This window comes from Branchiostoma lanceolatum, chromosome 17 (genome assembly GCF_035083965.1).
Source record: "Branchiostoma lanceolatum isolate klBraLanc5 chromosome 17, klBraLanc5.hap2, whole genome shotgun sequence".
Classification (NCBI taxonomy): Eukaryota; Metazoa; Chordata; class Leptocardii; order Amphioxiformes; family Branchiostomatidae; genus Branchiostoma; species Branchiostoma lanceolatum.
Window position 1 is genome coordinate 16,724,545 of NC_089738.1, and position 24,886 is coordinate 16,749,430.

Below are 24,886 nucleotides of genomic sequence, written 5' to 3' on the forward strand. Positions count from 1 at the left end.
GTGGAGGGGTATCAGGGGCTTTAGCATGTGTACAAAACACTGGGATATAGAAACTAAGTGTCTGGGAGGGACCTGCTCTAAAAAGGCCCCATCTGAACAGTCTGTGGACTACATGTTCTCACTATGTTGATTACTGAGTGTGAGTGATCCTTGGGGACTTATCGTTACTGATACCTGCAGGTGTGGGGAGGGGGATAGTGATCTTAAGGGACCAATCGTTAATGATCCAAGCAGGTGGGGAGTGGGGGCAGAGCGACAAACTATTTGAGTAGAATTTTACACAAAGAGGGCCAAGAAAAAATACATTTGTATTTGTGATGCTGTTTATACACTTTCTGAATGTACCTGAGTTTGTTATCCTTAATGTAAATTCATACGTTTTTGAGGGTATTTGATTTTGATGAAGGAGTGTTATTTTTTTCAGTTGAAACAATACTGTAGTAAGTAACAAAACCCCATAGTTGCAGTGTCATGATTTTGCGCTTGAGAGACGGAAAATAAAACCACCGCGACTAATTCAGGATTTACAGTAGAGAGAATATCCTCACTAGCCCTCCACCTCCCCCATAACCAATAATGGAACATCCAAGACAGTTGGTGAGCCATTAATAGCTCCTGGGGACCTCACCTGAGGCTCCCAGTAGATGACAGTAAACAGACCCAGATGGCAGTGTTGTGGTAAGGAAGGGAATGGTCTGCTTTCTTCAGAGACTGAACCATATTGTACAGCCACATTCAAATGCTGGACAGCCATTTTGATGTAAAGCGGTGACCCATCTCCTCCTTCTATATCCTGTTTATTGTTTCTAACAAAGGGAGCTAATTAGTACTAATTAACCATGTGCCCCCTTGGGACCAATCAAAGCTGGGGTGAAAAGGTCAGGAAGGGAAGTCCTGTAATATCCAAGAGGATGTGGGAAGGCAAACTGTTGTATTTTTCTAGCTCCCCATTTCTGTTACAAAGGCCACTTGTATAAGAACAGGGTGCTAGATATCTGTCCCTGTCAATAGAATTATAGCTGCGGAGTCTCTGTAGGTCTCCTTTCCCGTCCAACGTTGACATCAAGTAGAGCTGTCTTCGGGACCCCTCCCTCCGTCCCAGGGCGGAAAGTTGCTTGTTCAAGTTGTTGGGACAGAAAACACCTTGTCCAGCAAAAATCTGAATTCCATGGTATGAAATCCATGAAAATGTATTTTGGTAACTGCCGTTAAGCTTATCAAAATGACAGATTCAACAAAGAAAATTAATAACAAGGGCTACAAAACAATGAGTGGGACGGAAAAAATTCAAAGCTGGAGATCAAGACAGCCCTGATATAACGTCTCTGTAAAAGTGAATAAATTTATCGAACAATCGGCGTAATATGGGTCCTAAAAATCAACCTTTTCTCTTTCTAAAATGCCCCCTGAGTAATTAGACCATACCCCTAATGAACAGATGAGACAGGAGAAGGGACCACACAGACCCTGGTTCCAAGAAACCACCATGATTGGCACCAGACACATCGCATGCTCAGGATTCACTCTAGATCAAACAGAGCTTTTGCTAAATATAGATAAAGCTAATATGACTTTTATGCTACTGAATAATTGACAAACAAAACTGAGGATCTTATGTAAAGATTAAAATATGTAAGTTAGTAAGTATTATTATCTTTCCTAAAATCATATAATTCTAATGTTCTTATGCCAGCGTAAATGGAAAAGGTTACAACTTAAATTTAGAATATCTAATACCAAATCCACATACATTATAAATATACGGAAAGACGTTAACACTACAAATAAATGGTAAGGTAAAAATAAAAAGCATCTTCTTAAAACAATGTAAGAATGCAGACAGATAAAAATTCAGTAGAGAGTAATAGAAAATGAATGATTCATATATAATCTTGCTGAATGTTCCTTTCTAACATTGTAGATAAAGTTAAGTATTTATCCTCATTTATTATCATTACAGCTTCTGTAAGTGGTCCTTACAAATGGTCTATGTTTAACTTGCACAAATACAGTAATAACAACTATGAAACCTCAGTATTGACGGACTAAACCACAGCCATTTTTAGCTTCTGTATGTATAAACTAGATAACAATCTGGCCTTTCCTGTTTTGTTTAACAGTACATTTGGACTTTGGACCTGTTTGGAGGACAGATCTGCTATTGTGCGGCCTCAAAGGTTGGCAAATCTGGCACCTGTAAGTCACATGACTATGCAAGGGGATGTCTGGACTGTGTCAGGTTTTAATATATGACCTTGACCCAAATATTCCAGACAGTTTATCGGAAAACAGGGATAGAAATACATGCACCTACAATTCAAGCTGTGGTAATTTTTGACGTGGCTGCATTTTCTCTGACCTAAGAATACTGTAAATGCATTTAAGTTCGTGGTTTTTATTTCGTGCTAAGGCGAAAATGGAGTGTTCACGGTGGCTTTAACTTGAAGTTTGCGACAGCGCTATAAAGTATTGGACAAGATGTTCACGCTGGTTTTAAGTTTGAAACGGTCGCCGCGGAAACCGCGAACATAAAACCACCGCCAACATTTCTGCATTTACAAAGTACTGTAAATGTTAAAATATTTGCAGTGGTTTTACATTTGTTAACTCTCCACACTGCAAGTATGTGCCCTGTCTTACATTAAGTTAAATGTTACAGTATCAAATCCCGTCCTTTCAGCAAGACACTACATCTGAACCGGCTCATCTCATTTTAAACTCAAGGTTACTTAATAAGACACATTACATCCTACATGCACTTAATCAGAAACTGGCATTTTGCTTTTGCTGGATATATTGAGAGCTTATAAGATATCACGAAGAAAGAAAGCAAATTCACGAACTGATTCAGTCCATGGCAGTAGTCAGTATTTGGGGCAAATTGAACACACATGTCACCAAGTTTGTGGTTAGATGTGTGTTTCTCTAAGATAGTGTTGCTAATTAGGGAAAAAGGTCCTTTACCTCACCACATATCTAATAAACCAGTTATGATTTTGTCACAATTTTCCATTTGGGATCTCCTTCAAGCACTGGTCATTCATTGCCTACTACTTTATTGTTTCTAAAATCTCACATTCTTATAATATATTTTTCAAAGGATTATCAACTTGACCTAACCACTATTCTCCTGAAGCCCAACAAAATACCCAGCCCCGACCCCTGACCTAACTAAATCCTGACAATAAAACAAGATTTCAAAGTTCCATCTCAGATAAAATTTACATATTATTAGAGTCGATGAAAGGTTATTTCTGCTTAGTGAAAACATACATTTTTTGAACCCAATAAACGATGTTTAGACCAGGCATTTTTACCACACTGGGGATTTATGCCAAAGCGAGACCTTCTGACCACTGTGAGCAGAGATTGGCTTGCGAACTTTACTTTCCGATGTTTTCACCAAGAGCAGGAGGCTGCTGACTTGGCTGTGTCTCAAAAGAGAAGGAGACAGTAACACAATACAGGCACTGACTTTAAACATCCTGTCTTCTGCCAAAGGGACACATGTTGACAAGGTTGGGAACAACTTGCTGATCACAAAGAGAGGTGGGAATAACGAACTTACTTTTCCCTCTCTCTCTCTCTCCATAATACCAGAACAAGCTGCTAGGGGGCTCAAAGTTACGTAACTTCTTCCTGTGCACAAGGGCTATTTTACCACTCAAATTTGATGACTGTAGCATCAAAAGATACAAAAACTAGGATTTCCACTGCAGTACCATAACATGCTGCTAGGAGGCCAAAATCTACTCATTTCTAGGTACAGTATTATGAAGACCTACCCACATACCAAATACCAAAACAATACATGTTGACACACAGAAAAACAGACACACAGACTGATACACACACAAATGCTACTGAAAACATAACCTTCTGCAAAAGACAGTGGAGAAACCAAGGTCTCTAGAAATGGGGGTGGGGATCAGTGTCTTGAATCAAATTCATTCTAGACAGACTAAAGTAAAGGAGTCATTGGACTGAAACGCCCTCTATATCACATTGAGAAGAGGAAACCTGGTCACATTGCTAGACATAACAAACACACCTTCTAGCATCTGCAGGGGTATCAGTGGGCATTTCTGCACAGGTTTTTAAGACCTAACTTATGCTATGTACAGTCATATTTGCGCCGTTGGGGGTGTAGCCACGCCCGTGTCCCGAACCCACGATTTTGTCCCTGTGGACTGCCGGATACGGAATGCTGACGAAAGACATCAGGATTATCTAGATACTATTTAGTTATTAGATTCTAAGTAAGTCTTTTCTGCTATGTTTGACAAAAAGTGGTCATATCACTACACTGCATTGATAAAAGGAATGCTACATTGATGTACCAAGAAAACCTGCCATATGATATATATGTAGCACAAAGATATGAGGGTTGGGAAAGGGTCAGATTTGTAAAGGGCTTGATTCAGCGACATTTTGACACATTTACTGCACCAAAAACATAACCTTCTCGCAAAAGTAATTGGATACTAAGAAACAACTGCTTTAAAAATGACTTGGCAAGTGCATGCCGCTTTCTTTGTTAGGCCACAACTTCTTAGTTTTAAGCTGCTTGGGTCAAGCCAAGATTCCTGCATCACAGATAAACATGCTCTCCTTTGGCAACAACCAAAAATATAACCATCTTGGGTAGAGTAATTGGATACTAAGAAACAACTGGTTTAAAAGATGCCTTGGCAAGTGCATGGTGCTTTCTTAGCTGCTTGGGTAGAGCCCAAGTTCCTGTATCACAAATAAACATGCTCTCCTTTGGCAACAACCAAAAATATAACCATCTTGGCTAGAGTAATTAGATACTAAGAAACAACTGTTCTTAAACGAGTATTAACTGTAATTTCCAACACGAAAATTGGACTTACCCAAATTTTCCCAAATAATTTTCCCAAATTTACCCAAATTAGTCCAATTTTTGTGTTGGAAATTACAGTTAATACTCCTTTAAGAATGATTTCTACCAACACAGATGAACTTTCAAGCTAAGAAACAACTGGTTTAAAAGATGACTTGGCAAGTGCACGCTGCTTTCTTAGTAAGGCGACAACTTCTTAGTTTAAAGCTGCTTGGGCAGTGGCCAAGGACGGCCCAAGTTCCTGTATAACAAATAAACATGCTCTCCTTTGGCAACAACAATGCTAGCTCAGCGACTTTACCCTCCTCCATCCCTCACAAAAGTAAACAACCTGCCACTGGGTCAAAGGCCGCATCCCTGAGGGGTCAAAGGTAACAAAACCTCTCCTGGGGTTAATGACCTCTGCTATCACTCAGTCAATCAAGGTCGCAGGACACCGTGTTTATTCCTAGTCTGTATTAGTTGCATATCATGAAAATATTTACGAGGTAGGCATATTCTGAAGACTATACATGAAGAAGAAAATCATACTTGTCACAATTTCTTTTTAAAAATCTCGTTAAATCACCCCTAATTTCTGTAGAATAGATCTACTATTGACACCACTGATGCTACATTTGCATAAGATTAAATTTGCATTTCAATCAAAAATGATCAAAGAAGGGCAACAAACTACTGTACATGTTGATGAAGGTTAGACATCCAGGTAGTAAGATACGCCAAAAATAGTTACTCAAGCAACTGGATAAAATTTTGAATTTTTTTGAAATTTCAAAATTTTATACAGTTGCTTGAGTAACTATTTTTGGGCATAACCACTGTACATGTTTTCACCACAAAACCATTTCCCAACAACACCACTTACATACACATCTGCTGCACAGTGTTGGGCACCATGAAATCAGGATGTCACAGCCAATAATTCATCTGTGTTACAGCATCCCTAGAGCTGTTCCTGTAACAACTGTTGCTTTCATCCACTCCTCTAATCTCTGTATTAAAGTCCCATTCAAAACACACCAAAGAAACACACATACACACAGGGGACCTGTGGGCACAGAGCAGGTATAAAGATGGACTTCTTGACACAAAGGTACTATGTTGACAAGATAGAGCAATAGTTGACGGTATAGCAGAGCCAAGTACCAAAACATTGTATGTATCAGGTAATTTATCATAAAGATACAGCTACAATGTAAAAGTAAACTGTGGTCTTCAATGAAGACAGAAACAGTAAACACAATGTTTATTTGGACCTTCTATATCAAAGAATTTTAAGAGGATGATCTAAGATCAAAGATGGGGCTGATTTCAATGCCCATGCAATTTTTCATCCTCCTCCAGTGATACATTTCCATCTTTGTAGTAGTAATTGCATGTTTTAGTCCCAAAAAAAGTATGTATTGGAGCATGATTTTATTCAAGTTTATCTATTTGTTTCTTTTAAGTACATCAACACTCATGACTTTTTAAGTACAGCGACATTCATAACTTTTACCTGATTTTAGGGTTGCAAACTTTTATGAGTTTACAGTAGTGGGCTAGTGCTATGGACAGTCAGTGCCTGACCTTTTCTCTGTACAGAAGAACTTTGAAGTGATCATTAAATCCAGACAGTAGTTTGAAGAGTTACATCTTTAACCCCTGCTTCTATAGATCACTGAGAGGTTATTCAATCACTGGATTTTGTCCGTCAAGGGCTGTCTCCAGGACCTATCCCTCCGTCCTGGGATAGAGATTTGCCTTTTGGGATGGAAAAAAATTCACCCTACCTGTCCAAGAATGACATGAAATTGATGAAAATGTATTTTCGCAAGCTGAAAGGGACAAAATTAACAACATGGGCTCCCAAACAATGAGTTTGATGGGGAAAAAATGTCACCCGTCCGTCAAAAAATGACATGAAATTGATGAAAATGTCCATTGTATTTTTGAGAAATCGCCTAAAATGAAAGATTTAACAGCGGAAATCAACAACACAGGCTCCCAAAGAAAGAGTGTGACAGAAGAAGATTGAAGCTGGAGGCTGTGCTGACCCTACATGAAGGCTTACACCATCACACCGCCATGACTGACCCTTTAGTCCAATGGTCAATCAGAATGGCCACAAGACAGACATGATTTAAGGCTGACCCAATTTTTCATGATACAACTGGGTTGCCTCTCTTCGTCTTTATTTTGTGGCGTTTCCGGCCATCGTCTAATAAAAGATTGGAATTAAAAGTGTCTGGTAGGGGATCAGTGGTCGTAAATTAAGTTTCTCCTGTGTGCATTAAATTGATTTAAGTTTGCAGGAACTTAATTTAGCAGTAGGAAGGGAAAGCAGATGTTGTCAATGTTTAAAGCTTGCACTTGAAACAAGCTTACACGATAGTGATTCAATGTAGGATCAGAGCAACCCATGGTAAGTGACCCTGCCTCTGGACCAAGCAACAAAAAATAATCAAAGCTGCAAGGTCATTTTCTAAAACAAACATGATTCACAATCATAAATAATGAAAGCAACAAGGTCATTATGATTTTCTAAAGCAACAAACTGGCAGGGGCTGCATGGGGGAGGGGGGGTGGTCAAGGCTTAACGCTAAATTCAGGAAGACAACAACATAAACGTTGGCAACCTTGCTTCAAATACCGACAATCAAATAAAATCCCTGCAAATTATATAGGAAATCAGCATACTTTGCCTATGCCTTAAAAAAAGGCTCATGCAGGCCACCATTGATTGAAGTTCAGTATCACCCCCCACATGTTTTTCATCCTCACTTCCATGGTCTATTCACTCACAGAGCGCACCGGAAATGCTTGCTTACTGAACTTCACAGACGTATGTCATAACAAAGGCTTACAATAAAGGATGTATGAAAACTACAAAGCCAGCTTTTAGCAACTTGTTTGTTTTCATGTCTCTCCCTCCACCTTTTATGTGATAACGGGTGTTTCCCCATGTTCCTGATATTGTGCAGGTACAGTAGTCTAATGTGACAATGAAGGACGAAAGAGCTATTACAGTAAAATGTTGTAGATCCTAAAATGTTAGCAGTGGTTTTATTGTCATGGTTTCCAAAATTGTGACACAATGAATTTGTGTTACCAATAATATACTATTGCAATACATAATTGTTTTGACTGTGAACCTAAAATACATGTACCACAAAAAGCCCTATTTCCCCTTCAAATCGCTGCAAACATAAATGAATTTAAAGTAGTCTGCAAGACGATTATGTGCACATGGCATTCACAACAATTTGTGTAACAGACCGTTTTCATCTGAACATTCCATCACACATTAAGCGATTATGAAGAATGAAAGACAAAATGAAGTCCAAATTCATCCTCCATCCATTCTTCTAAAAGTAAAGCCCAAGTCATTGGTATAACTGGCTTGTCCCTCTATATGCCACCCCCTCATTCAGTGCATATGGTTTGTCGCTAATGTTCTTTCTGTAGAATACAGCCTCCCAGTCCCGCTGAGTGCAGGAAGACAAAATGAAGTCCAAATTCATCCTCAATCTATTCTTCTGAAACCCAAATCATTGGTATAAATGGTTTGCCCCTCTATATTGCCAAACCTTCATTACAAATGGTTTGTCCCCTTCTACAGAATACAGCCTCCCAGCCCCACTGCCACTGACTGAGTGCAGGCCTGACCTAGTCACACCTCCAAGATGTCTACCTGGGAACAATGGGGAGCAATCGAACCAGGACATTGCGGTTTGGGACCAGAATAGACTTGTTTACCCCCGACTTGCAGGTTTAAAACCCCGTGAAGGCTCAGCGCTCACTCGTAGAGCCAGCTGTGTGCAGAGCTGAGGATGTGGCTGGACTGTTTCCTGGAAGCCAGAGTGGATCGTGAGAAAACTCTGCCACGGTTCTAGCTGGTTCATTTTAGCAAAATGGGCCAACTCGCTATCATTTGTGACCACTACACTAAATTAGTACCAATCAATTAGAATCAGCCCAATTTTCTCATAGGAAAGCATAGTTTTCTTACTATCTAAGTATGTAACCCCAGTTGAGCATGATAATGCAATAAACATCGCTGTCAATATGACTGATGTAATTATCCTTTAAGCAAGATGATTAAGACAAAGAAACTGTACACAGCCTTTGGTAATTAATCTACTTAAGATCACCTATTATAGTATACCATTGTTTACAAATAGCTTCCTTTCACTAAGGAGGAAGCTTTTCTAGTCTCCATATTTCAAGAGATGACATCAATATTGATATACATGACTTCAAGTTCAGGACTGTCTGCTATTGAAGCATCTATACATATGTTAAGAATTTCTCAATAAGATAATAAAAGAATTATTAACTAAAAGAATTAGTAACTATTCTTCTGCTTGTCACCATTACCTGTACTTAGCAAATCAGAGCATAAACGTGCAATAAAGGTATTTCATTCATTCTAAAAAAAATTATTCTAAAAAATGGACTGAAGAAAAAAAGCCCACACATGAATAACTTTCAATTTCATCAAGGTATTCACACAACCGCCCCCCTCCAAAACGTTTCTGGTTGGTCCCTAACCAGTATGAATTCCCCTATCAATGCCCAGGGGACCATCCCCTAATCCTAAGGCTTTCACAGATAAGCAGCTATTTTGGTTCTACACCACAGGTCTTAAATCCAATATAAATGTCATCGCCTGCACAATACAAGAATGAAAGCTGTTTGGAGAACATTGTCAAACAGTAATCATCTTTTCTCTGCTGCCATTGTTGGGAGCTGAAAGGGTGTTCCTTGTAAAATTGGTGCTTTGATGTTATAACTTATACATGTAGCTGGTAATATTGGTATCTGCTGTAAGATAAGCATCTTGAAAGGAAATTACTTCCAGGATGGGTGTGCAATGTTGAGGATGTGGTAGGGATGAGATATTACATTAGGTAAGAAAAGTATTGGGTTTCAAATGTTGACGAATTAAGAATATGTCTTACACAACTATCTTTATTGGCACATCAAAAGTACATCGACTTTCGTAAGATCTTACACAACTATACATGCAAACAACAAACAATGGGATACAAAATGATTAACCTACATTCAAGTATATAAATCTTAGATAAGGGCTGTGTACCTAATAAAATTTTAAGTACAGGTAGAGGTACAGGGGTCCAGACTGGGACCTAAATAAGTTTGAATTTGTCTATAATTCATAACCATAAGTTATGCATGTAACAACCTGTTTTAGTAGTAAACTGTCATCTTTGTATGATGATTAACATAACATATTCTTTGTCTCAAAACATTTTTCTTAATTTCCGAAAAAGTGCTAGATGGTCAAAACTGTCATCTTTTAGACTTATACATCTTCAGTCAAAAAATGTTGTCCACTAGTATACTATTTTATTTAGGTACAGGTACACTTTACGTTTAGGTCCGGGACAAGTACTTAAATAATCTTATGGGTACAGTAGTATACAGTTTACCCATACACAGCCCCAGTGTCATCTAATCTTTCTTCACATGATTGTGCTCACTACTCAGTTTTTTAGGGTTGACCTGCACAGTGGCTGTTACTGTTACTATTGCAAATTTGGAATTGAAATAAATCAATTTTGAAATTGAAAAATGTCAGAGAAGCTTTTACGAAATTTACTCTTGCTAGATCTATGCGATACTATAATTCTAAATATTAACTAATTTCTCTCACAAATTCTTGAATTGGTATCAAATTTTTATTTTATTTGAGTTGAATGTGTGCCGATTTGTTAAAAATAGAGAGAACGCTAGCGACCCCAAAAAACACCCCTCCCAATAAAATGGTATGTCGACCCTATGACGTCATAATTCAAGATGGCAGCCACCACACATGCCAACGGATCCAACAAAGGTTTTGCTACGCAAACCTGTAAATACAGGTTGATAGATAGATACACTTCTTGGGGAGGAGGGGAGGGGGGCAGTCAGTGAGATAGATGACAAGTGACAGGTTGGTGTGCATAAACACAAGGATATGTGTGGAAATGATGAGAAGGTCTCCCCAACCATATGGTTACCATTAGGCCAGTCTAGATGGGCTAATACACTGTAAGTGTAGAAATATTCACCGGGATTTCATGGTAGGGGGAAAACGGAGTGTTCGCTGTGGTTTTGAGTTCGCGTTCGAAACAATAATAGCGCTACAGTCATACAATAGAACAGCTTTTCGCGGGGGTTTAAGTTTGCGGTAAAAAGTTAACAGTGAAAGAAAACCCGAACATAAAACCACCGCAAACATTTCTGCATTTACAGTATACTGTAAGAGCCAGGGCAAAACCAGGGGATTCCTGTCGTTCTCAACTCTCACAGTGCCATCCAGGGGTCTGTTCTTTTTCCCCTCCCCTCTGTGCTCTGGCTATTTTCTCTCAGTGATGAGGAGGGAGAGATTGGTCCAGGCGTGCAAAGTACAAATGGATGGGAGCACTTTGATGTGGCGAGGGATGTGTATACAAACCCAAGGTCACAAAGTGGGCCCCCTGTCAGACCACTGAGCTGTGAAGTCCTGGCCAGACTTGGAAGGGATTTCTTCTGTTTTTACAGACTCAAATCCGCCTTCGAAGTTAGAGAACCAGTGTGATACAACTGGGACATGTGCGGCTCCTTTCCACAGTGATTTTTATTGCTTTTGATTTGATTTGATAAGGATAGAGTACAACGAAGACAGCTTTTGAGCTGTGAAATCTTTGCCAGACTTTGAAAAGATCACTGTACTGTTTTTACAAACTCTGACAGACTCTCAAGATTTCATTAGTATAACCAGTGTAACACAATTAGACCATGGCTTCATGTAATCATAATGATTTCTGGTAGTTCATTTTAATTGGTAAGAATAAGTTACGGCAAAGAAAAGACTGCTTCTGAATAATGCTGACACAGCTGACAAGTTAATGTCAGGCATATACATTGTTATTCCAAAGGAAATCCAGAGGTGTCAAAAAATTAGTTCCAGCTTAGCTGTGCACGGAATCTAACTGATGATCTTTTGTTGTTTTTTGCCAAAGAAGACTAGTGAATCGATCGTTTCATGCACTCTGCCTAAAATAATTGATCAATTCTCCTTCAAACCAACTGTGTTTAATGAGCCGGCAAACTGTAGCATTAGGACAAATAAACTACTGCCTGGACAAGGGTGGAGTTGTGCTATACTGTATACACCATATCACCATATACAAGCATATATTGATACAAATTAAATGGGTCACGCTCCATGCTCCTACAAGTAGATTGTAAGTCATGTAGCTATTACAAGAGATACGTAAGCATTGCTCCTAGATTTGTTTGGGTTTTGTCACAATGCAAAGTGTAACTATATCTACAGTTTAAAGCACCTAGATGGCTAGAGCTATGTACCTTAAACGTAAATCAGGTAGAGGTATATACTAGGTTTAGGCACACGTGCGGACAGTATCTAACTTCGCATCTGTACTTATAAAAATTTCTGCGCTATCACGTACCTAAACACAGCCCTAAGTATAACCATAACCACCAGGTTAAAGGTTATAGTTCAGATGGAAGGTTACGGTGTCAGAGGTCATGGTCAGCACAGCAGCTGACAATCCAGCAATGGAGCACTACTTGATGTGAACTTCAAATGATAGAACATTCCCTGGTCCATTTTCAGACATTTCTTTCCGAAGGAAAATGTTCCTCCGTTGACATAAACAAAAAAGACTGTCAAAGAATTTGTCCAGTATTTGACTAGTAGACATTATTCTTATCAACTTTTTGGGGAGTCTTTACCTGCATTCATGTGCCTTACTAGTCTGGACTTATGTCTTCTGTTATGTCTGGGCTAAATTGAAAAAGTATGTTACTTGGAAGAAACCACTCTCTTGGTGGGAAACAAAAATCATGAAAGGCACAATCAAAAACTTATTTTAATATTCTTACAATCTCTTCCTTCTGCTATTTCCTCTTCAAAGAGAATCTTCAATCTTAAGAGAAACATCTAAATGTAAGCCTCCAGGATGAGGGGACTAGACAAGAATCTACCGTTTTGGCACCGTCCCTATACTTAAACCTGCCCTGTCTGGGTATGCAGTAGCAAATTGTAGGTTTGATGATTCGGGGTCCTTTTGTCTGGGTGTCATACTAAGAACCATGGCTACAAATTCATTTTTGGGAAAAGACGCACAGAAGAAATCTAGCTGCAAAATGTAGAATGAAGTAAAATGTTAGCAAAACCTGCCAACGTAGTTTTCATGTCTGAAAATTTGCAATGAACACAAATTTTATTAGAAGTAATACAACAAAGCAAAGGTTTCATAATTTTTTCTGACACTTAAATGTCTTGAATATGCTGTATACCAGTGTAGAATAACACCTTAACATTTATTACCCAACACAAATATCTAGGTGCACCACTGCACCCACAGTGAAAAATTAGGTGCACAGCTCCAATTTTGGGTGGACAAAATCAAACTTCATATTCACAGGGGTTCATCTAAATCAGGAAAGAGGGGCGCTGCGCCCTCTTGTTTCAGCCCAGTGCCCCCTTGTCAAATTCAGATTTTAGCTTGATATCCAGCATACAGCCTTCACTCAGCAATGGAGTCTTCCATAAATACATAGAATTGGCTCCCTCACCTGTGTGTGCTCCTTCTTATTCAATTTTTCTAGAAAAAAACCTGTATTCACCCAGTATTTCCATCCTTGAAACTATATAATGTTGTCATTATCTTTCTTTGTACCCTTCAATTATCATCTTTCTTTGTGCGGTTTAATCATGAGACAGCAGGACTTATGACAGTGAGATATTTAAAGATGATACCAATGACAATGTAGCCATCATAAAAACATTTGCTTCAACCCTTTTATAAGTTTATAATACATATACGTATGTCATCTTGTATCTTGCACTGATATAGCCAATTCACAAAAAGATCAATCAATACAAAAATGTGATGAAGCCACTCTAGCTATTTCATCCCGGGTTCAGCCAGCCTGGCATTTCCCTTACATGAAAGGCTATCTTTCCTGTGTTATGTCTGGTCGGATCGGCATGTCTGTTTTCAAAACAGATAGAATGCTGCGATCTCTGCCACTGTTTCACCACCAGCTGCTATTCAGCAGAGGGGTCGCGCGGAAAGATGTCACAGGAGATGATCCGAGAGACACCTTCAGTTTTATCTGTTCGTATTTTGACTGATTGAGAGACCGAAGAGAAGCCTTTAATGTTCCTAAGAAGTTAGTCCGAAGGATGCCACCCCAAGAATATCCAAGAGACACCTCTAGTTTTATCTATTGGTCATCTGACTGATTGAGAGACCAAAGAGAAGCCTTTAATGTTCCTAAGAAGTTAGTCCGAAGGATGCCACCCCAAGAATATCCCAGAGACACCTCTAGTTTTATCTATTGGTCATCCGACTGATTGAGAGTCCGAAGAGAAGCCTTTGATGTTCTCAAGAAGTTAGTCCGAAGGATGCCACCCCAAGAATATCCAAGAGACACCTCTAGTTTTATCTATTGGTCATCCGACTGATTGAGAGTCCGAAGAGAAGCCTTTAATGTTCCTAAGAAGTTAGTCCGAAGGATGCCACCCCAAGAATATCCCAGAGACACCTCTAGTTTTATCTATTGGTCATCTGACTGATTGAGAGACCGAAGAGAAGGCTTTAATGTTCTCAAGAAGTTAGTCCGAGGAATGCCAACCAAGAATATCCAAGAGACACCTCTAGTTTTATCTATTGGTCATCCGACTGATTGACAGACCAAAGAGAAGGCAGGAGCTTTTAAATTAAAGTTTAATGTTCCCAAGAAGTTGGTCTTGTAGAAAGATGCCACCTGAGATTATCCAAGCGACACATCTAGTTTTATTCACTGGTCATCAGTAAGATTCATTTCATATATTTTCATTTATCTATTTTACTAATAACAGGTACACTCAGGTCCCTTGACCTGTTTTTCATGTGTCCTGGAGAGAGAGGAAAAAAGGCATGAGTCTGCAATGTACCCATCAATTTGGTCCTGAGAAAAGATGCCACTGGATATTATCAGAAAACTATCTAATAAAATCATCCAACCAACCTATCATCAAAAAGATGGGCATTTTTCACTGCTTGCAAAGAAGAAGTCAAACCCTGCATCAATAACATAGATATAGACCATCATGATAGACTAGCAACCTAGTTTAGATAGTGGGACCACTATCTGAATGCACCTGGACACTTTTCATATTATTCATTATTATTATCAAAAGACCAGACCACCCTGATAATACATATCATCAACAGAACCATGTTAGTCTGGAGATTCCCCAGCCAGTCTCCTGAGTGATAATTTTTCAGGGGTTTTGCCTGGAGGAATCCGCTGACAGCCACACTTGTATGAACACAAGAGGTTGCCCAGACCACATTCAACCACAAAAGACAAGCATTCCTCTCCCAGTGGGCACTGCCCTCATACAAAGGAAGCACTTTTCATCCTGGGAGGGGATGGTCCCGCAGGCTTCCCACCTGGGACAACATTCCCTACATCCTCTCTGGCTGGCTGCCTACCTAGCCTGGATGCAAGACCGTTTCCAAGGCCTACCTAGCCAGGAGGGAGGACTGTTTCCAAGGACTACCTAGCCCGGATGCAGGACTGTTTCCAGGGCCCATCTAGCCTGGATACAGTAGTGTTTCTAGGGCCCATCTAGCCTGGATGCAGGACTGTTTCCAGGGCCCACCTAGCCTGGATGCAGGACTGTTTCTAAGGCCCACACCGGCCAACTCCTCGGCTCCCCATAAGAATATTCTACAACAGGCCCCACTGAGTTAGACCCCTGTAAAATAAACATTATTTTCATATAGCCTGGATAACAGACCCTGATCTCTATAATATCTGGTAGGGTCTAACTCAGTTTGGCCTGATGTAGAATTTCCTTGGAGGCATGTTGGCCATAGAGCTGAGGAGTTGGCCTGTGTTAGCCTGGATGCCAGACCTCCAATAATCTACAATATCTATCATGTTGAGCTTGTTATAATACAGATAGGGGGTCTGGCCTCCAGGCTAGGCCTGTGTGGGCCCTGGTAACAGTCTGGCATCCTGGCTACTGCCTACCCTGCCATTCGGCCAATCAGAGGGTCTCACTAAGGAGGTTTCCCAGTAGAGGTGGGGTGCCCCGGGCTACAGCAGGAATTTTAACCATCTTGTCCGCCCTATTATACAACAAACTGGCCGACCCGAACTATGCAGATAATGAGGACCCTCACATCCTTTAGAACCAACATTTAGAGTGTAAACCTGCTGCGATGGCCCCTCGGTCGTTGCCATGCGGTTGCCATGGCGACACGATTCAGGTTCAACAAGTGGGCATGCCCGGGAAGGGCCAGGTGCCTCGCCCAGGGCGCGAGCTTGTCAGTTCTGGGAGCCCGACGGAATGTTGGAGGCTGGAAGGAGCATGTGGAAGGGAGAGGTGGACAGAGTGATTTATATAAGAGCCAGGTGAACTCTGACCCTTTGACTACAGGATGGCAGACCATTATTACTTAGGGTAAATGTTACCACCGGTCATTACAGGATCTTTAAAAGGCATCACATGGCCTTGTTGTTAGGCTAGTTATTTAAAAACTGAGGTCCGGGGTTCGAATCCCTTGCAGATCTCTAGCTGATACGACTTACAGAAATTACTGGATCTATAAATGGCATCACATGGCCTTGTGGTTAAGCTAGTTAACCTAAAAACCTCAGGTTCTGGTTTGAATCCCTTGCACTAGTTGCAGTTCTCCAGCTGATATGATGGAAAATGTCACCATTGTTCATTACTGGATCTTTAAAAGGCATCGGGTGGCCTCTAGCTGTCTCTAGCTGATATCACTTAGAAGGAAAGTGTCTGGATCCATAACTACATGAGTAGCATCAGATGGAATTGTGGTTAGGCTAGTTAACCTGAAAACCTCAGGTTCTGGGATCGAATCCCTTGCAAGTATTTAGCTGCTGAGTTACACCAAAGGCTGGTTTTACTTACACTGGTTTCACAGATATACATTTAGGTCTTTGATGTTGAGCCCTTGGGAAAGGCACTTGGCACAAATTTCCTCACTCCACTTATTTTTTCCTTCAGTGAAGAATAAAATGATTTGCTTACACTCCAGGCATAATTCTTTCCTCCTTTGTTCTATTTTCCATCAATTGTCTTGTACAAACTACCCTTTTTAACACTTCCAGTACAATCTTTTTTCATAGCCACCTCCCAACAATCTTCCATGGTTTATCCCAAATACGTAATCTGTTCTTTACATATCTCAGCTTACACCGTTATTAACCCCAGTTATCAATATAATAGAACCCTGGGGGCTGATTAGATGTTGCCATGTAATTAAACATTCTGTCAAATTTCATGGCTACTCTGAGAGACATATTGAAGATATTAAACAAATTGTAGTCCGTCTAACAATAAAGATAAAAAAATAATGTTAAATAAACATATTAGGCATTAAAGATATAAAACACATAGTAGTCTGTCTAAAAATAGACGGACTAGAATGCAATTTATATCTTTAATATTAAGGATATAAAACACATTGTAATGCCTTTTGTTAGGGATTGAAATATCACACACAGCATGCACATGAATTCTTCACAAATACTCTTCCAAATCATTCACCATAACAGCTTTACATAATCACTAAGCGATGAGAAAAACATAATCATACTCTAGAATAGATATCACAAATAAAAAATTGATATGACAATTTCTGTGGTTTCATCTTGCTGTGTGATCCCGATCATACATGTGCGTGTCTCCTTGGTATATTCAAGTCCGTATGAGTTGCATACAGATATTTTTTGTCATAGGTAAAGTTTGTGGCTGAAAAAAATGTGTTTTTTTTTAGTTCGTTAACCTGCACAATGGTGGGTAACAGTTTTAAACAACTTCAAACTTTACCTAGACCAAAAATAAAATGTTAATTGTGTGAACAGGCCCTTACATCAGCCACTGGATTGAACTCATTACCTTTTATCAGTTGATCGAAACCATCTAGTATTTCCCACCCACTCACCTCATTTAAGTATTTTACCTCAAGTCCTTTGGGCAAAACAATCTAATTACAAACAGTCACTGTTGTTTTTATTCGTAGATGATAATCTTATATTGTTAAAGTACTTGTTTTTATCAATATTGATACAGTCTTTTCTTCTGTGAAGTATCAAATTTCATCAAATTTACAAAATACAGAAGTAGTGTCAACACAAAACATTTTGAGGTTGCACAAGTGTATTTCTTAGGTTACTGCTTTAATGACATTATCATTAATAAAAAGTATCTCAAGTTGAATTTTCTTATTCTTGAATTCCCACTTCATTTTTTTTTCTTTTTTTTTTTTTTAAATATAATTATCTTTCTACAGACTCGTCATGCCAGGTACCAGACTTAAAGTCTCCTCAGGAATTCTTTTTTTATATCAAACCCAAAATAATCATATTTTGGCACCAACAATTGAAAAAAAAGTCCTTGTCTTCCTTAATATTTTAGTTTTTTTATATTTTTCGAACTGTTGCAAACTCACTGTTTGAAATCCAAACCAGCCTGGTATATTAACTTTATAGTTTTGTGATTTCTATTCTCACTTCACTGGCACCATCATTTTTCTGAAAAAAATGCCACACCCAAGAAGTTAAATATGTACAGCCTTGTCTGTATCTTCACAAAAAACAACTCTTTTCCCTGTAAACATTCCAATCCATTCCTTTCAACTTGACATTCAAGTTTCTCTGATAATTTCTCTCGCATGAACAGTCACCCAAGCTGAGTATACAAACACTAACCCCTTTTGAATCTGTGTGTTCAGGTGTTGGTACTCTATCCCCAGCAATGTTCAGTAGCCCTACAACAAGGCCGGTAATATTACAGGACGACTCCTACTAACAACCCTACACTGCCAGAGATCTTCCATCTGGACTCTGAGCCTAAAAGCTATTCAAAATGTACATGAATACTGGCAGGATCATATTACTGCTGCCTCTAAGATTAGCTATTTGGAAAACAAGAGAGGGGGGGCAATCTCCATGAAGATGTTGGACAGCAAAATTGTAACGTTTTTTTGGCTCCCTGTTTCTGGTATCCCTTCTAACTTATTTGCAGGGCTGTCTCCAGGACCTGTCCCTCCGTTCCGGTATGGAAATTTGCTTGTTGGGACAGAAAAATGTCACCCCGTCCATCTAAAAAAGCGAATGTATTTTTGTTAGCTCAAAATGACAGATCTAACAACCAAAATTAACAACATGGGTTCCCCAACAACGCTATAGACAGTCCTGCTTATTTGTTAAAGAAACAGGACCTGCAGTTAAAGTACACTAGGTCATCCAAAGATTCAGTGATTTGAACAAGACCGAAAAATTATTAGAATGTGAAAAAATAATCTTTTTTTTAATTTGACATAGAATTGAATTTTGACAAAGTGCCTATTATGTTTTTTCTACAAATTGAATTGAAAGAATTGAAAATAAAAATGTCCCGATTTTGCCTTCGAACATCTGCTTGGAGACTAGAGAGTTGCTAGTCAAGGCATTCCAAACAAGATCGCTATGTCCAAAACACCACCTTAAAGTGTTTCGAAAACTCTCAGGACACTTCAAAGGAGGGGAAAGCACTTGTGATTCCGGCTGAAGACACAAGACAGATTGTGCACCTGCCTCAAGATTACCTGAACGAGGTAAGTGACTGGAATCATGTTGTCTTGTTTAGAAATTACCAACAAAAAAATGTCCACATACCTAAATAAGGAATTGACACTTTATGATCTCAGAAAATTAAGTAAACCTCACAATACTGAAAAGAACTTATGAAGGCAAGGAAAAATAAGAAACCCTATCAAACTTTTATGCTTGACCAGGAGAATGCTTTGGGCCACTGAAAGTTTGTCAATGTTTGTCTATGATTTGATTGCTATGACCTAACCTGAACTACATGTAATAACTTCTTATCAACTATACTAATAAACTGCATTTTGCAATATACTGTAAATGCAGAAATGTTTGCGGTGGTTTTTTGTTCGCGGTTTTCGCGGCGACCATTTCCGATAACATTTTTGTCCAATACTGTAGCAGTATGTGACTATACTATATAGCTCTAGCGCAAACTTTTAAACCACGGCGAACAAGTTCCATTTTCACCTTAGCGCAAAATAAAACCACACAAACTTAAATGCATTTACAGAGGGACTGCATTACATAAGAAGAGATTATGCCAATAAACAGCAAGCTTCTGATAGTGCAAAAGGCAACATGTTATGTAAGCAAGGAGTTTCCCATTATACAACTGTGCTAGGCTACAGGTGGGACCAATATCAGCCTGCTATCAGGTGATGCAGGACTCTAATGACAGGGCTGTTGTTTGCCGTTACCATGGTAATAATCACCTTGGTAACAGTGCATGGGCCCAGGGCTTTTCTAGGATTGCTTTGTACCTAGTTGAGTTGCAGTAATTTACATAAAGAAATAGTAGATGATTATAAAATGCTGTTCATCTAATTCTAAGTTGGTTTACTGTACAATGATATAAAACCCACTAAATTGACACAATGCAACAGTCTAGTCTTTTTTCTGACCTGTATTGAAGCAAGTACTTATAACAAAGGTCTTCATGCATTCAATTACTATTTTGTATTCCTTTACTATAAAATCTTATAGGAAATATCTCCAAGAAAATATGTGATCTGCTACAAAGAATAATTTTTACTGATTTTTTTGCTCTACAATCGTACATGGTACAATCTATAGGACTATCTAACAACAATACTACCAGGCTAATCTATCCTATATCTAGAACTACAGGGATTCTGACTACATGTAACCGTGACCATTTAGGCGTCGAAGTGCAGCAAATAACAAAAGCACCACACAAAAGAAAGGTAAACGCAGTGTAACAGTTTCATGAAGTGTGTGTTGATTGTCAGGAGTGTGTGAAGTGGTCCATTGTCACCAGGAGGTAATGGTAATTTTCTTCTGTCTCTCTGATTCTTGTATAAACTATAAGCAGCCTTCCTGACTTATTCACAGGGCTGTCTCCAGGACCCGTCCCTCCATCCCAAGATGGAAATTTGCTTCTTGGGACGGGGAAAAACATCATGCCCCCGTCCACTAAAATAAACTGAAATTAGTGACGTGAAATTGAAGAAAGCGTATTTTTGTTAGCTTAAAATGACAGAATCAACTTTAAAGATTAACAACATTGGCTCCAGAACAATGAGCGGAACAGAAGAAAATTTAAAGCTGAAGACAGCCATGCTTATTTGTTACAGAAATAGGGGCTTCAGTAGCGTGTAAAAATGTGATAAGTGATAATTATCGGTATCAGTTTCATGCAGTGTTTGTTGACTGTCATGATTGTGTGAAGTGGTCCATTGTCCCCAGGAGGGATAAGACAAAGGGCCATGGTTGGGGGTGTTGACCTTGCAGTTACATGCAAAAACAGGAAAGGCACAGCACTGCTTTATGTAAACTTCCCCGTGCTGTCTCTCTCTGATACATGCAAGCCGTTTACAGAGATCTTAACTTTAGGGCTCGAAATATTTTTCTCCTGTTACCTGCAATACTACAGTTTGACCCAAACTTCACCCAAATTTTTTTAAACTTGTCATAACTGAAAATGAGATTTTTGTATAAACTCAGAGTAATGTTGTGACAAGATGTATCTAAAATCAGTGTTGATACAAACAGCAAAGAAACTGAATTGTGTTCCCTCAATTTCCAAATTCTAAATAAATGCACACCTATCTGTACCAGAATTGAAAAAAAAGTACACCGGCCATCCAAAGATTGTGATTTGAAGAAGACAGAAAAATTATTAGCATGTGAAAAAATAATTTTTTTTTTAAATTTGACATAGAATTAAGTTTGTTTGAGTACTGAAGAGATGAATATTATACTTTTCCAGTAAATTCTACCACAAAGCTTTTAGGTAATACAATGACCCACACTTGCAACATTGCCCCACTGGCCACCTATCATACAATGTTTATTACTTTTGTAACTAAACCATCTGGGCCCCGCCTCCTTCAGACCTTTCCAGCAACACACTGGAACTGAAAGGTCTTCATAACAAATACCACACAACCTGTGCACTTATACTGTAAATGCAGAAATGTTCGCGGTGGTTTTATGTTCACGGTTTTCGCTGTAAACTTTAAGCGCAAACTTAAAACCACCGCGAAACTTTTTGCCCCCCTATGGCTGTAGCACTACTACTGTTTCAAACGTGAACTCAAAACTACCGCAAACACGCCATTTTCTCCCTACCGCAAAATAATAACCCTGCCGACATTTCTGCATTTACAGTACCATACAACCTGTGCTCTTATACTTCCCACTCTGACATTTGCAGATCCTGCTGAAACCAGGTGAACAAAACAAGCATGTCTCTGCCATTAGAAAATATTGTTCATGTCAACTACAAAGTGTTAAATTATTAGCTAAACACGGTTAGAGGAATAAAAAGGATTGGAAGAAAAGATTGTGCTTCTTATTTTGAGAATTTGACACCATGAAGAAGAAGTATTTCCTTGTGTCATTGTGACCTCTCTAACAAGAGTTGAATTGTTAGAGTCTGAAACAAATATCATATTTCATATCAATCTAAGTATTTTACAGTACAACATCTAACAGCAGCAAGTAGTGTTAGTAGTTTGAAGTACAGTAACAGTGATTGACTATGTTTTTATTCTCTATCTGATCCATAAACATTATTTCTCTCCCAAGCAACAATACCATGGGACATTATCAATGACTTCAAATATTGATGTACATACGTATAAATACTTCCAATGCTTTGAGAAACAGCAAGGGCTTTCTTCCAGGCAATAACGAATGATGTGACAAAACGGAATGTAAACAAAAATAAGTGTGATGGAAGGGTGGGTGTGACCACTAGCTAGTGAGGGGGTTTTTCTGAAAATTTCATGAAGCAGCTCGTTCTTACATACCATACTTATACTAGAGACTACAAACATCCAGAAACACACTCAGACAGACATTTTTCATGGAGATAATAAGCACAAATAAACTAACAAAATAACCCTGCACATCTGCTTTGAGTTTGAGATTAATCCTTTTCGACCATCATAAGCAGAATGCTCTCATGACACTAACCTTATATTGTTGCATGGAGCCATCACATAAAATCAACACAAACGAAATATCAAACCAGAGGTTCCATTGCAGTACCATGCCAAGCTGCTAGGGGGCCCAAAATCTAATCATTTCGAAGTCTCAAGAAGACCTACCCACATACTAAATATGAAGACAATCCATCCAGGCATTCTTGAGTTATCGTGCTCACACACACACACTCACACAGACACACACACAAATGCTGACGAAAACAAAACCTTCTCGGCGAAGGTTATAAGCCAACAAAATAACCCCGCACATCTGCTTGGGGATTAACCCTTTTCAACCATCACAAGCAGAATGCACATTAACCTTGTACTTGTTGCATGGAGAGTCAAAACATCAAATAAACATACACAAAAAAAAATAACCCCAGCTTGGTGATTAATCCTTTTCAACCATGACACTGACCTTGTAATTGTTGCATGGAGCCATCACATCAACAAACCAACAAAATAACCCCAAACATCTGCTTGGAGATTAACCCTTTTAGACCAAGCAGAGTGCTCCCATGATATTTTCCACCATCACAAGCAGAACACCCTCACGACACCGACCTTGTACTTGTTGCATGGAGCCATCCTCGGTAGCTATAGTGTACATCTGCCCTGGAGCCACGTGGAGATAGAAGACCTGGTGGGGCCCTTCAGCCGATCCATTCATACTAGGGTGCATCATGGGGCCATTAAGAGGTGGGCTGGCCTCCTTGGGCGTTGTGGCCATCATATAGAAGCCCCGGAAGTGTGGAAAAGCGGGCGGCGGCACCGGGAGAGTCTCCAGTCTTGAAACGTGCTGGTTCCCTTCAGGTCCTCAACTTTGATCTGTGGAAAATACATATATATATTTATCATATATATGATACAAATAAACAACACATATATACATGTGTTAATATACTGTCAATTTTGGAATATTCACTGTGGTTTAATTTTGCAGAACTGGCTCTCCAGTCTTAAAATGTGAGGGTTCCCTTCAGTTCCTCAGCTATGATCTGAGGAAAATACAATGCAATACAATAAACAACACGTAAACAATATACATGCATCAATATACTGTCAATTTAGGAGTGTTAGTACTAGTGCAGTAGGGGCATCTTCGCTGGACAGCTAGATGTGCAAAAGCTAGGTGTGAATAGAGATTGTTTGGTATAATATAACCAGCTGCTAACGCGCCACCTGCTTACCAGCTACACAGATACAGATACACCTCTAGACTACATAAGGACCACCTGGCCAATGTGACCACTTTTTGGTAGTCCATAACTAACTTACTTAAAGATAATTCTTGCCATTGACACAAGCATTATGAATCCTATCTATAGTGAACACCTGTCCACATAGACCATATTGCTCCCTCATAGTCATACACACGGCCGCCAGCTTTACGTCATCATCCAAAATGACGAATGCAATCCCTTACAACATGAAACTGCAGTCTAGTATCCATCATATTTCAGCTCTGGTTTGCTCCTCAGATCGCTTCCCCTGTCAAATAGTCTGGCCTCTGTTACTAGAGTAATAATTCGCCTAAAAATAAAATATACAAAAAAGCTCTGATCGGCTCCAAGCACACGACCATCTGCAATGGCATGGTTCGAGCAAGTTTGATCCCAGTTATATTGCTTCTAAAAATCAACTGATAACCAAGCTAATTAAATAACAACCAAACACATTGTAATAATAACCAAACTAATTATAATGATAATAAGCGATTCAACTTTAGGGTGTTTCTTCCCTAATAGCTGGATTATTTTGAAAAAATTCATCAAAATCTATATAGGGTGCTATCCACAACATTACCTCCTAGTCCTTTGCTGCAAGTTTGCAGGACGTCTGGGAGCCGCTGGCATTTATTTTGGGGGGTCCAGCGCTGATTTGCGATTTTCAACTTATAGGAACCAGGTTCTTTTGCTGGAGAAATTGTATTGTCGCCCAGTAAATTGAA

At 39.2% G+C, this 24,886-nt stretch overlaps 1 protein-coding gene across 3 annotated transcripts in view; it reads right to left on the minus strand.

The window, feature by feature from the left end:
- Positions 1-24,886, minus strand: part of LOC136423209 (fibronectin type-III domain-containing protein 3A-like) — a 92,372-nt gene that overhangs the window by 60,213 nt on the left and 7,273 nt on the right. For all 3 annotated transcript variants that reach the window (XM_066411284.1, XM_066411283.1, XM_066411281.1), the window contains exon 2: positions 23,500-23,763. In XM_066411284.1, the coding sequence (XP_066267381.1) occupies positions 23,500-23,668 (169 nt within the window). In that variant the 5' untranslated portion in view covers positions 23,669-23,763. The remainder of the gene's footprint in view (positions 1-23,499; positions 23,764-24,886) is intronic.